The sequence below is a fragment of the Vanessa tameamea genome, chromosome 3 (assembly GCF_037043105.1).
Source record: "Vanessa tameamea isolate UH-Manoa-2023 chromosome 3, ilVanTame1 primary haplotype, whole genome shotgun sequence".
Taxonomy (NCBI): Eukaryota; Metazoa; Arthropoda; class Insecta; order Lepidoptera; family Nymphalidae; genus Vanessa; species Vanessa tameamea.
In genome coordinates this window covers 1,785,723-1,798,357 of record NC_087311.1, presented here as the reverse complement: position 1 = coordinate 1,798,357, position 12,635 = coordinate 1,785,723, and the positions used below count along the sequence as shown (strand labels likewise).

General features: G+C 30.6%; 2 protein-coding genes across 3 annotated transcripts in view; one reads left to right on the top strand and one right to left on the bottom strand.

The window, feature by feature from the left end:
- The window catches only part of LOC113395457 (proton-coupled amino acid transporter-like protein CG1139), a 225,368-nt gene that overhangs the window by 126,644 nt on the left and 86,089 nt on the right, over positions 1–12,635 (bottom strand). The window lies entirely within an intron of this gene.
- The window catches only part of LOC113397206 (glycine receptor subunit alphaZ1), a 30,935-nt gene that overhangs the window by 9,677 nt on the left and 8,623 nt on the right, over positions 1–12,635 (top strand). Inside the window, exons 3-9 of one of the 2 annotated variants that reach the window (XM_026635441.2) lie at positions 4,737–4,813; positions 8,162–8,261; positions 8,605–8,759; positions 9,719–9,751; positions 10,327–10,482; positions 11,155–11,295; positions 12,066–12,295. In XM_026635441.2, the coding sequence (XP_026491226.1) occupies positions 4,737–4,813; positions 8,162–8,261; positions 8,605–8,759; positions 9,719–9,751; positions 10,327–10,482; positions 11,155–11,295; positions 12,066–12,295 (892 nt within the window). The remainder of the gene's footprint in view (positions 1–4,736; positions 4,814–8,161; positions 8,262–8,604; positions 8,760–9,718; positions 9,752–10,326; positions 10,483–11,154; positions 11,296–12,065; positions 12,296–12,635) is intronic. The other variant, XM_026635442.2, reaches the window with a different exon arrangement.

Sequence of the window (12,635 nt, the reverse complement as noted above, 5' to 3'; positions counted from 1 at the left end):
GGTAATGATTTTAATAAGCTCTTAGAAAGAACATTCTCCTGAAAACTGGTAATTTATTTCAGAAATAATTCTTATTTGCAAAACTTATAACGAACCTTTAAAGCATTTAATTATAATACAAGTCAAATTTAAAATTTTTTTGAAACTATAGTTTGAGTAAAGAAATTTACAAATTTAATATTAATTTTGATTAATTAACATAAGAATTGATAACATTAAGTGCTTAAATATATACAAATATGAATTAAAAATAGTTACTGTATAAAGTTTGACGGCGTGAAATGGTGGCAAGAATGCTAGCAGCATTTCCCCGTTGAATCGCAATTCCGATCCTCTGGGCTAACAACGGACCAGCCCTCCTGTCACCAGTGGGGGCAATAAGGCGAGGTGGTATTTTATTTTTTATTTTGATTAGATTCACAAAAATAAAGTGCTATGGCGGCTGTTTTTATTTTATTCATATTTAATTTTTTTTCTCTGATACAAAACGGTCATAAATACTTTTTCTAAATGATGATCCAGAAAATTGAACAAAAGACTACATTCGTCTTAAAAATAGCTTCATAAAGAACCCGCTTCGTATCAAGAAAATAACTTTTCTTTTAAGGAGATGTTACCTAATTCTTTTAAACTTCATATTTAAATTAATGTTCCTGACTGAAATATCACCGGCGCGTTATATTTTTACAAAAAAATGTATTACAAGATGTATATTCGGGTTTTGCAAGTGATCACGACGGGTGTAACTCTGCAGAAACCTCGACCAAAATAATAAAAGGAATTGCGGTACGGAGTATAATATTAAATATCGAGTGAAAAGTGTTCAAATATTGATTTATGCTTTACATATACATCAATTTCATTTTTTATTTTGAAGTTTCAATACAATTCTTATCATTTTTTTTTTAAACAAATACAAAGGAAATCAGCGTTGGGCGTTGGAACCCAACTTGGAAGTTAAATGGTACCATATTGGCTATGTGGCACACGATTACAGTAATTGTTGTTTTGATCTTTTTTTTTTATTTATTTAGATTATGTTTTTTTTTCTATTTTGAATGAGTCATGTTGGCACATCAAACGTGGTAAACTCAATATACATACAAAAAAGTTATACCAAAAAATCTGGATAGTTGACAATTAAAATAATAAAAAAAAAAAAACAATCAATTACTAAAAGATTACGCAAAAAAACAGTTGCGAGGTTTTAGTCAAGTTATTTTTAGTACCCAGCAGGAATAAATAAACAAACGTATCATTCTGCTATTAAGGAGACATTTTGGAATTAATTTCACTGTACTGCTCCTGTGAAGATATGCGTGATGAAATTTCACCTGACATGAGCAGATGCTTTGCTTTTATTTCCATTCGAACCCAGAATTTTCGTTTAAAATCTACACGTTCAATCTAGAATAAAAGAATAAACACAAGAAAACTTATATACTTGAGATTGCTATGTAAAAAGATAAATTTGAAGATCACACGCATTTAGTTAGTCGATATGGTCGTAATTAACAACAATGATATAACTATGTAGAGCTCTTATGTTAAATGCGAATAAAAAATTAGCATACATGACTACGGACTTTAAAGATCAGCCCTGTGTGGAGCCGGTTTGTAGTGGAATTAGTTTTTACCGTCAAGAATGTCTTCAAAACAGCCCGGAGTTTAGGAGTTAAATATTAAAATATTATCGCTTGGAAAACACGTTAAGTCTTGGATATTATACTCGGAGGACATTTATGTTAGATCACACACTTGTGTATACTATCACCTGAGCAATTGATAATTTAGGAAGAGCACAAAATGAGCTTGAATCGTCTTCTAAAATTCCTAACAAATAATAAACACATTAAAAGAAGTAAAAAAATCCTTTATTCTAAATATAGCGATTGCGTGTATTTAATACAACAATCGATGACGTTGCCTTGGCCTAGATAATTCAACGGTCATTTGTGATATGCAATGTAAAATAAATACGAATAGAACTAGTTCCTCTGCGAAATAGGACAGAATATTTAATAGCAACAAAATCTGCTTGAATTCGAATCATTTTTAACTTCTAAGTTAAGTTAATTCCAATTTAAATTTATTTATACGTAAAACTAAATGTTTTAATTTCGTATTTCGAGTTAACAATGTACATTAATTAAATTAGTTGAATAATATTTTTCAGATCATAAATTTATACAGGAGTTCGTAACGAATTAACCATATAAACAATTCACGAAATCATTTTTTTTTAAATGCTAGTTAATTGAATAACTTTTTAATTATATTTGTTTGATAACGGTTTTACGTTCAACCGCAGATTTTTGTTTTTTGTTTTTCGTAAATGCGAAAAACCTAAACTTGTACAACTACTAACTTTTGTGTCTGTTTGTCAAAAATTTACAAAACATTATTTAAAAAAGAAAAATATTTTTTTTTGAAGTGATAACTTCTTGTGGGACGGTAAACCGCTTTGTTACGTAACGCGTTACGGTGCCACTCTGTCTGGCTTCCCTTACTCTTACACGTGTTCAACTTAGATTAGATTAACTTATCACTTCTGACGGACGTCCCGAGACGCACACGTATTTTTTTTTAATTGAATTTAATTATATAACAGTAATTTTATTAACAAAGCCAGTGTAAGTCATTCGTACAAAAACTGTTTTTATAAAATATTTAATGCCAACAATGAAAGCAGACAGCCTATGACAGGGCAAACTAGTGCATTTAAAACACGCTACTCAAAAGTAATACTAAACCTATTGTGACCACATTCTTATTTCGTCTAGGATTTTTTTAATTATATTTATTTGTTAAGAGTTTTTATTATAATTTGTTTTTACATAGATTACATTAACAGCCTGTAAATATCCCCTCTAAGCCTCTAAGGCCTCCTCTCCCTTTGAGGAGAAGGTTTTGGAGCATATTCCAGCTCGATGCTCCAAAGCGGGTTCGTGGAATACAAATGTGGCAGAATTTCACGATGTTTTCCTTCACCGCCGAGCACGAGATGAATTATAAACACAAATTAAGCACATGAAAATTCAGTGGTGCTTGCTGGGTTTGAACCCGAAATCATCGGTTAAGATTCACGAGTTGTAACCACTGGGCCATCTCGGCTCTCAATTATAATTTGTACAACAACCTTTTTTAATTATAAAATGTTTATGTTTATATAGAGAAACATACAAATTTTAATATTATAATTATGTTTATTGTGTTGTTCAGTTTACATTGTTCAAAGGACCTCAATGTAAACTTGTATTTATATAAATGGATCTTTATAAAGAATTTTTCGATGTCTATTCTAAATTAACTTTTTTTTTTACATCGAAGTGGAAAATTACTTTCTATTATATATATGTAATTTATATATATATTAACATAGTTCGAAGATAATATAAGGCTTGTATGTTAATTACTTTATAACATATCAAAAGTTATGACTTATTACAACGCCAAAAAAAAACTATACTTAAAATACAGACCAGTGAATGACATACCCTATGATGACTTGCATTTGCGACATATTTGCGACATATTAAAAAAAAGAGTTTTGATTAATTAATTTTCAAAAGAACGATATTCAGAGACACTCTATTGAAAACTCACGCTATGTTGGCGAAATAACAAATTCATTGACGTCATAAGCTTAAGCTGCCAAGCGGGGAGGTTTAAGCTATCATAATATTATATATATAATCAAAATGTATAAATACAATTAGATAAAGCATAGGAATAATAATATAAATATGGCTGGTAGGAAGTGCATGAGAAGGGCCGAAGATCGGGCTCCGTGACGTGCCTTAGGGGAGGCCTATGTCCAGCAGTGGACTAAGACAGGCTGATTATGATGATGAAAGAAATAAAATATCTTATACAAAATACAGTGAATTTATTACGATTGCAGTGAAGAGTTAATCAAACACGTGGACTCGTATTTAATATATAATGGTAAATTTCCTTCACATATATGTATAATGTTCGATATTTTTTAGAATAATATATGTACATAAATACTAGTATGTTGATTGGTAATTGTCATATTTTCGATATCAATCCAATTTTAGTAAATAGGACGCGAGACCACTTTATTATTCAGTTTATAAAGAAAATATAGAAAAGGAGATTCTTAATTCAGTATTAATATTAAGGATATTTGATTAAAATACTTTTAAAAAGTAAACAAATTGTATTGATATATATGTTACGATATATTACTGTAACATTTCCCCTTAAGCTTTGATGATTTTTGTTATAAAGACGAATATATACAGTAATAGGATATCATATCATTAAAATCAAAAATAAAAGTATTTTGAGATCTCACAATATAAATCTTGGCTCATAAATTGTGTTATTTAGGGATTGACTCTTCTGTCGAATGTCAAATCAATCATGTTAGAAAGAGACAAATCAATGTTTAACTCTTTATCCACTAAACATAATAAATAAATGTTGAAGCAAATCACCACTTTGAACTAAAAAATCAATGCAAAATTTTCATTGTCAAATGTGTTTCATTTCATGTATTTTTCACACATACTGTTTATTAAAGATTTAAAATTTTGATCTATAGTAGACCCCGTCCCCTCAATATTCCTGGTAGAACACAGTTACTACATTTTCTGTTACTATCTTCAGGTCTGTTAATCATACTTTTCTTAAGACCTCCGAAAATGTTATTTGTGTAGGACAATCCAAACTTGTACCTTAATTACATATACAAATTTATTTTTCAGGTTGTGCAATGACGTAACATCGAAGAGGAATCACACGCTGAAACCACGAGTTGTTTTGCCCGAGAACTATGTTAAAGGTAATATATATCTGCTAACATATTATGAACATTGAAGTTTTTACGCAAGATTATTAGAAAATTTGCCTTCAAAATACGTATGGTGTAATTTTTATGTTGCTAATGAGGAATCCTAGCTTTGTTTTATTGTTAAATATTATTCATACCCTTCGTTAATAATTGTGTATGTTATTAGCGTATTGATCAACATTTCTTATGAAAGATTAGTGAAGGAATTACCAGTTAGCAAATTAAACTGCTTTAAAGTTGTACGCTTAAAATGCGTTCGTTATAATTTACTGAGATAATCTTTATTCAATAAATATTTATACTACTGCATTTTTATGTGGTACATATGCTGTATAGAGCCGAGATGGCCCAGTGGTTAGAACGCGTGCATCTTAACCGATGATTTCGGGTTCAAACCCAGGCAGGGTCTACTGAATTTTCATGTGCTTAATTTGTGTTTATAATTCATCTCGTGCTCGGCGGTGAAGGAAAACATCGTGAGGAAACCTGCATGTGTCTAATTTCAACGAAATTCTGCCACATGTGTATTCCACCAACCCGCATTGGAGCAGCGTGGTGGAATATGCTCCATACCTTCTCCTCAACGGGAGAGGAGGCCTTAGCCCAGCAGTGGGAAATTTACAGGCTGATTATGTATGTTTATGTTTATACATATTCTGTGATATTAGTTTAAGTTTTGGGACAAATTCCTTATCGCAAATTCCTTACATTACCCACACTTGCCGAATTAAATCCAGCCCGATATAAGTGTAGCATTGTGACGTTCACGAAACTTTAACTAAAGTTTATGTGTATATATAGTTTACAAGCGTATATCTACATACATTTATATTATAAATCTAACTTTATATTAGCAAAATAACGTTTATTTTCATAACTTGTAATCATTTTTTTCATTTAGTAACTCGTTCCAATCAAGCATCCAATCACGTATCCATCCATAGAACCTCTTTTTTTTTATAAATACCTATTCTGCCAAGAGACAGGGGAGCGCATCTGATGATATTTGCACTTTTGTTTCTGTACTATATGTTAACGAACTATATTTCGAATTTCAAATGCTAAAGTATTCGAAATTCGAAAAAAAGAATATAAAGTACATGATAGCAATTTTCATTTTTACCTAGAACTTCGATTTTCAAATAAATTATCTGACGCAACAGCCATTCTTCTTTTAAAAGGTCCATTTGAAATGGCACTTTGATGAAAGTTTTACATCGGAACACACAATTTGTTTCAATGTTTAAAAAGACATATCTTCATAATATTAATCTAGCATATCTTGCTAATGGATGTCATGCCAAGTTTAAAGTAATGATTTTGGACTACTTCAATCTTATTTTGGAAAAATCAGAAAACTTAGTTTTTTCAAAGATATCTTCAGAGCATACCAATATTATATATAAAATAAACAACACTAGAATTTTAGTTAAGCGAGATCTTTTAGATCTAGAAGTTTATAGTAACATCTATAAACATATACATAAGGAAATGTCCTCAAAAATTGGTACGTTATATTATACGCCCAGCAAAGAGAGTGGACTGGCTACTCGTATTATAATTTACTCGTACATATGTTTAGTGCATAGAAAAATGCTAAAATATTTTAAATTCACATCGGCAAATAAACTTAGAAACGAGAAATGAAAGTAAATTGAAATTTAAAGGTTAGTTAGAGCGTGTATTCCTCTCGCCCGTCGAGATAATAAGATGTTATATGTTGCATGCTTTATACATGCGCTTGAAAGTATATAATTTTTAATGTAACTGCGACAGTGAAAACTTGGAACGTTGGAAAAGTAATTTTTGAACATCTCATCATCGTTTTATTTCAAATCGTCTACACAAAAATTTTCTGAAACCAGTTCTAACTACGATTCTTACTTTGTTTTTAAAAATAGTTTTATTAATTTAATTAATTCTATATGTTGATATATTTTGTAAGAAGACACGGTTTTATAATTATGCCCCTTGGAAATAAATATATTGTTTCTGTATAGTTTATATGGTCTCATTAAAATAAACTAACATACAACATAAGCAGTCAGACTGATAAATAGGAAAGTAATAAATACAAACCTCAATTTACTTTTGAATACTAATAAAATTTAAAGTAGGCACACCTAAAGATCAAATAAATATTTATTGAGGCCCTAAATGCAAATATTTCTAATATTAATAAATGCTTAATATAGATTTAAATTTTTAAATAAATAAATAAATATTGGACAACATCACATACATTACTCTGATCCCAATTTAAGTAGCTAAAGCACTTGTTTTATATAATATAAGTAAGCTGTATAAGTTTGAAAGAGCAACTTTGTGTATCTATAGACAAAGTAAGCACCGTTCGTTCCATAAAATTATTATTGAAATATTTTTCAAAATGTTACACAAATTATTTATTATCTTGACTTTTACTGCGTTTTATACAAGGTTCCATTTTTAAAAAAAACCTTTTCTATATGCTTACTATCTAAATTGATAAAAAAAAAAAAAAACTTTAAAGTCAATTCACAACTGCATACCTCAAATACAATCGATATCGAAATTGTCTGACACGAATATTTTCTTATTGATAACAAATACTAAAAATTGTACTAAGAAAATTAAGTAAAGTTTTTTTTTTATTGTCAGTTCTGTATCTCCACAAACATACTCGTGACATTATCTTTATTTATTTTTTTGCCTTCATTTGTAATGCAGAAAGTTATAGAACCTTGCTAATCCAGCACGGCTTGTCCCACATACTAATGGACCGAAATGTTATCTGACCTACGAAAGGTTTCGATGTTTTCATTCACTATCGGTATTATGTATAAACATATATTAAACACGTAAAAACAAAGTGCTTCTTTCCAAGTTTTTAATCCTCGACCTCAGGTTAAAGCATTACAAGGCTTCATCATAATTTAAGTTTAAAAAAGTCAATTAATAGTTTCGTATAAGTTTTTGATCACCCTGTTAATTTTCCACTATTGAGCAAAGGTATTTTCTCTTAAAGAAAGGGATTGAAAGTTATAGAACCTTGCTGATCCAGCACGGCTTGGACCCACATAATAATGGACCGAAATGTCACCTGATCTACGAAAAGTTTCGATGTTTTCATTCGCTCTCGGTTTTATATATAGACATATATTATACACGTAAAAACGAAGTGCTTCTCTCCAAGTTTTTAATCCTCGACCTCAGGTTAAAACGTAAGATCCACCTTTTGTAAAACAACAAAAGTAATATTGGTAAACTCTTTTCCTGTTATGTTGGTAAACTTTGAATGAGAATAATGTCACGGACTTTTTTGTTTTCAAGTAATATTTAAATGGAAATATCTTTCAGAAATCCGGCCACCTTCTCGGAAAGGTCAACCAGTCGTCGTTGAATTCAGTATATACGTTGTGGACGTCAACTCTATTAACGTTGAAGATATGGACTTCAGGTAACTCTTTTTTTATTTATTTTAGTATAGACCAGATAATTGGCTTCTTGCTGATTTATAGTCATTTGCGCCATTTATACCAAAACTTTAAGCATTCAAATTGTAACAAAGCAATATGAAGTGCTATTTTGCTATTAATATTAATTAGTGAGCACCCATCCAGACAATCCTGTAAACACCTGTTTACACTAGTGATATGTACAAATTTGGTGAAAATTGATTCAAAATTAAATTTACTTAGTGATATATATACTGATGTTTTGAATCAATTTCAATTCATCGTTTTTTTTTTTATTGAAACAATTGAATCAGATTGATGACAGATATTGTTATTTAATTTTAGAGTCGATATGTTTATAAGACAAACCTGGCGTGAAACTAGATTGCAGCTGCCAGAAGATATATTCGAAGAAGGCGACGACCATGTGACGTTGCCGCCAGAATTCTTCGACAACCTCTGGCACCCCGATCCTTACTTCCTTAATTCTAAAGTAACAGGTAAACCTATATAAAGAAATTAAAATGTTAATATTATAGATACTTAAATAACAACCCAAGGTTAGATTATGTAATAAAAAAATTAGGTCATAATAAAATATCAGTTAAGCTTTATTATTATATTGTATGTACAAACGAATTAAAGAGCCGAGATGGCCCAGTGGTTAGAACGTGTGCATAGTAACCGATGATTTCGGGTTCAAACCCAGGCAAGCACCACTGAATTTTCATGTGCTTAATTTGTGTTTATAATTCATCTCGTACTCGGCGGTAAAGGAAAACATCGTGTGGAAACCTGCATGTGTCTTATTTCAACGAAATTCTGCCACATGTGTATCCCCCAACGCGCATCGGAGCAGCGTGGTAGAATATGCTCCAAATCTTCTCATCGAAGGGAGAGGAGACTTTAGACCAGCATTGGGAAATTTATAGGCTATTAATGTAATGTAAAAAAACGAATTTGCCTTGAATCGTCTAAACCTTGAAACTAGCTTTTATAGCTCACTAAAAAAACTGTCAAATGCAAGTCAAATTAATGTTGTGAGGATTTCGTATTATTATGATAGAAAAAAAGAAGAAAATGATTTCGTATAGACCTTTAAGCGTATAAGAGCATATGAGAGCTTTTAAGCCAAGCAGCTTATAATTTGAATCTGTATATATGTATATCATTTCGATGATACATAGGTAATGCTCGTTTTATATTTTTTATTTGTACTTCACTAAGAATAGCCTCTGAAATCAGAAATACTATAGTATATGGGACTAAACCAAACTCTGGATTAGAACTTCCTTAGACTTCAACCGTTTTTGTTTAGTAGATATAGAGATCATAAGCCGTGACAGAAAACGGAAAGGAAAGGGCTCAAAAAGTATTCATTTGTTCAACTAAGCTGAGTTATCGGTCTTATTTTTTGGTCTAGTTAAAGCCAATAATTTCAGCAAATATTTTATTTTAGGAGGAGCTTGCCACTTTTGTCACCAATCAGCTGGTACGATATTTGGTCCCTTTTTATTTCTGATATCTCACTTAAATGGAGGAGCACCTAACATTGCCACTTTCACCGTTTCTAAATATTTAATTTTAATAACTAATTTACTGACTGTTTTAAATTTAATTATGTATATTTTTTACCATCATATCATTCGAAATTAAAATATATTATAACGGGTAATATATTTTAATACATCAGCGTGACAAAATATAAATATATTAGCGCTATATTCATTAACCTGAATCTAGTTCGCTTATATTTTAATTACACTCAGCTTGGATGAACGATCTTTTTCACTTATTTAACGATATAAATGTTTCAAAGAAATTGCATTTCTCATAAGCACTGGGTTAGTTTTAAAGATGCAAAGTCAAAGTATTCGCAAAAATTAATTTAGACACGATTTGCTTCACTATGCAACTGTACAGTTTTTTATGATATTTAAAAGAAAACTTCAGGATTTAAATTTCAATTGGTCTATATTAAATCACAAAATGCAAAAATATAGATATAATATTTCTTTTTCATTCGTTAGTATTCAATTTAACCGATTCATTGGCTTACGTTTTCAGAAATAGCCGAATTGACGCACAAATTCTCGTCGGTAACCTTATACAGAAATCAGACGGTGAGGTACGCGGCCAGAATGCACGCAATCATCGCCTGCCAAATGGAATTTCAACTCTATCCCATGGACATACAGTCCTGTCCGATATACATCGAAAGTTGTTAGTAGTTTTTGTTCAACTAATTAAGTAAATTATACCGAGTCGTCGAACGCACTTAATAGTTTTAAGTCACGGGTATTCAAAAGATTACATTTATTTTAACCTTATTTTTTAAATAAAAACAATGGCCAATCAACTTTTGGTAATCCAATATCATTGTCAAATATTTTTCCTCAACAAATTATTGCTTTTGTTAAGACTTGAGAAGGAGATATGTAATAAAAAACAAATTAACAATACGCTATTATGGCTACAGATAATACCGTAAATGTTATACGTCCTTACAATACCAATGAACTACATTATGAGTTATCATGATAAGCAATTGTTCTGATTAAATTACAAACTGAATATGCCTGATGGTAACCAATCACCACCGCACATAGATATTAGATAATAAGAAATTTTAACCAATGGGACATGCCCATGCTCCATCAACCTAAGACTTTGTCTGTTGTGCCTGTAGTCATATTATTTTGACACCTCGAAGAGTGGTCGGAACATAGCAATACTAAGTATTGCTGCTTAAATAAGTTGCCTACATAAAGCCCTACTACCAAGTAAATAAATAGTAAAAAAACCTGTAATATATGGAGATTAAAACAAATACGTCATAAAAACTAATGAAGTATATCTGAATCCTATAATTAATTGGAATAAACGATTTCACAGTTTCGTACAGCAATCAGAAGGTGAGATTTAAATGGAGCGACGCTGGTGTTACTATTAATCCTGAACTAAAGTTGCTGCAATATCACATTGGTGAACCATTACGGTTGGAAGAAACTAATGGATACATGATTGATAAAGACGGTTAGTTTAATTTAATTTATGATAGCTCAGAATTTTAAATATATAACATAATAGTAATAACTATAATTTTTTTCATAATTATGACCGTTGACGAGATAATCGTGAAAAACTGTTTGTCGCGACCTTTGACCCTGGATAACTTTCTTAGCGGCACATGGAACAATGGGTACTTTTGGGTTTTTGTTTAGACCCACAAAAGGAAGGTTCATCCAAAAATCCAGCTTTCACCTATTTTTTCGAAGTGGAATGTCTTTTATCGCTCGATCTGCATTCAATAATCATGATAGATTATAAAAATTACAACGAACAATAAATAAGCTTACAACTACTAACTGAATCGGACGAATTTAACCCGAAATATCTGTATATTTCTATAAGAATGTAGGCACATTCTTATAGAAATATATAGATTTTAGATATTGCTTTAAATGTTTTATGTGGAAAATGGAATAAAAATATACCGTTTTCACGTTTTTACAATAGGATCCCAGAAAAGGTTCAAAAATATTCAATTGTTAAATTTCAAAGAATCGTTATAGAGCGTTTGTGTGGAGGATATTACAAAACTAGTGATTCGCCTCCAGGATGTTTCAAATAACGGAAATATATTTATTTTTATTGTATATATGTATTTATTTTCGAACCGGTGGTAGATTTTTGACATCAGTAAGCAAGTGTAACTCATCGATATTGAATAAATATTTTCAACTTCGACTTCGACTTCTACTTCGACTGTTAGTAATTAATGTTACGTATTTTCTAATTTACAGGAAACTACTCCAGATTAGTGGTATACTTCAGGTTCGAACGACAAATTGGCCACCACCTGATCCAAACCTTCGCACCATCTTCTCTTGTTGTCATGTTATCCTGGTTCAGTTTCTGGCTGGACTTGGATGCAATTCCTGGTCGAGTCACCTTACTAGTTACATGCATGTTGACACTTGTGACTATGTTCACCGGACTCAGAGCCGATATACCACCAGTTGCTTATGTGAAGGTAGATATTATAGCTTAGCTAATAAAAAACAAAATACTAATTCTACTACTTATATTATTGGCTACTTAGCGAAAACTTGTTTAACGAAATGTACAGCTTGATAGAAGTAGAAATTATTTAAAAACATTCACCTAATTTTAAATGAAAAAAAGAAGAAAAAAAAACATTTTTTTAGTTTAAGTGTATTCATAAACTAAAATTATGAGCATTTTTTAAGAATTTAGCGTTTTGAATTTAACTTAACGATGTGACAAAAGCTTACGAAAACTTTTTTTTTTATTACAAACTCGGCATATGTTCCACAAATAAATCTTTTAATTTGGTTGACTTTTAATTAGTG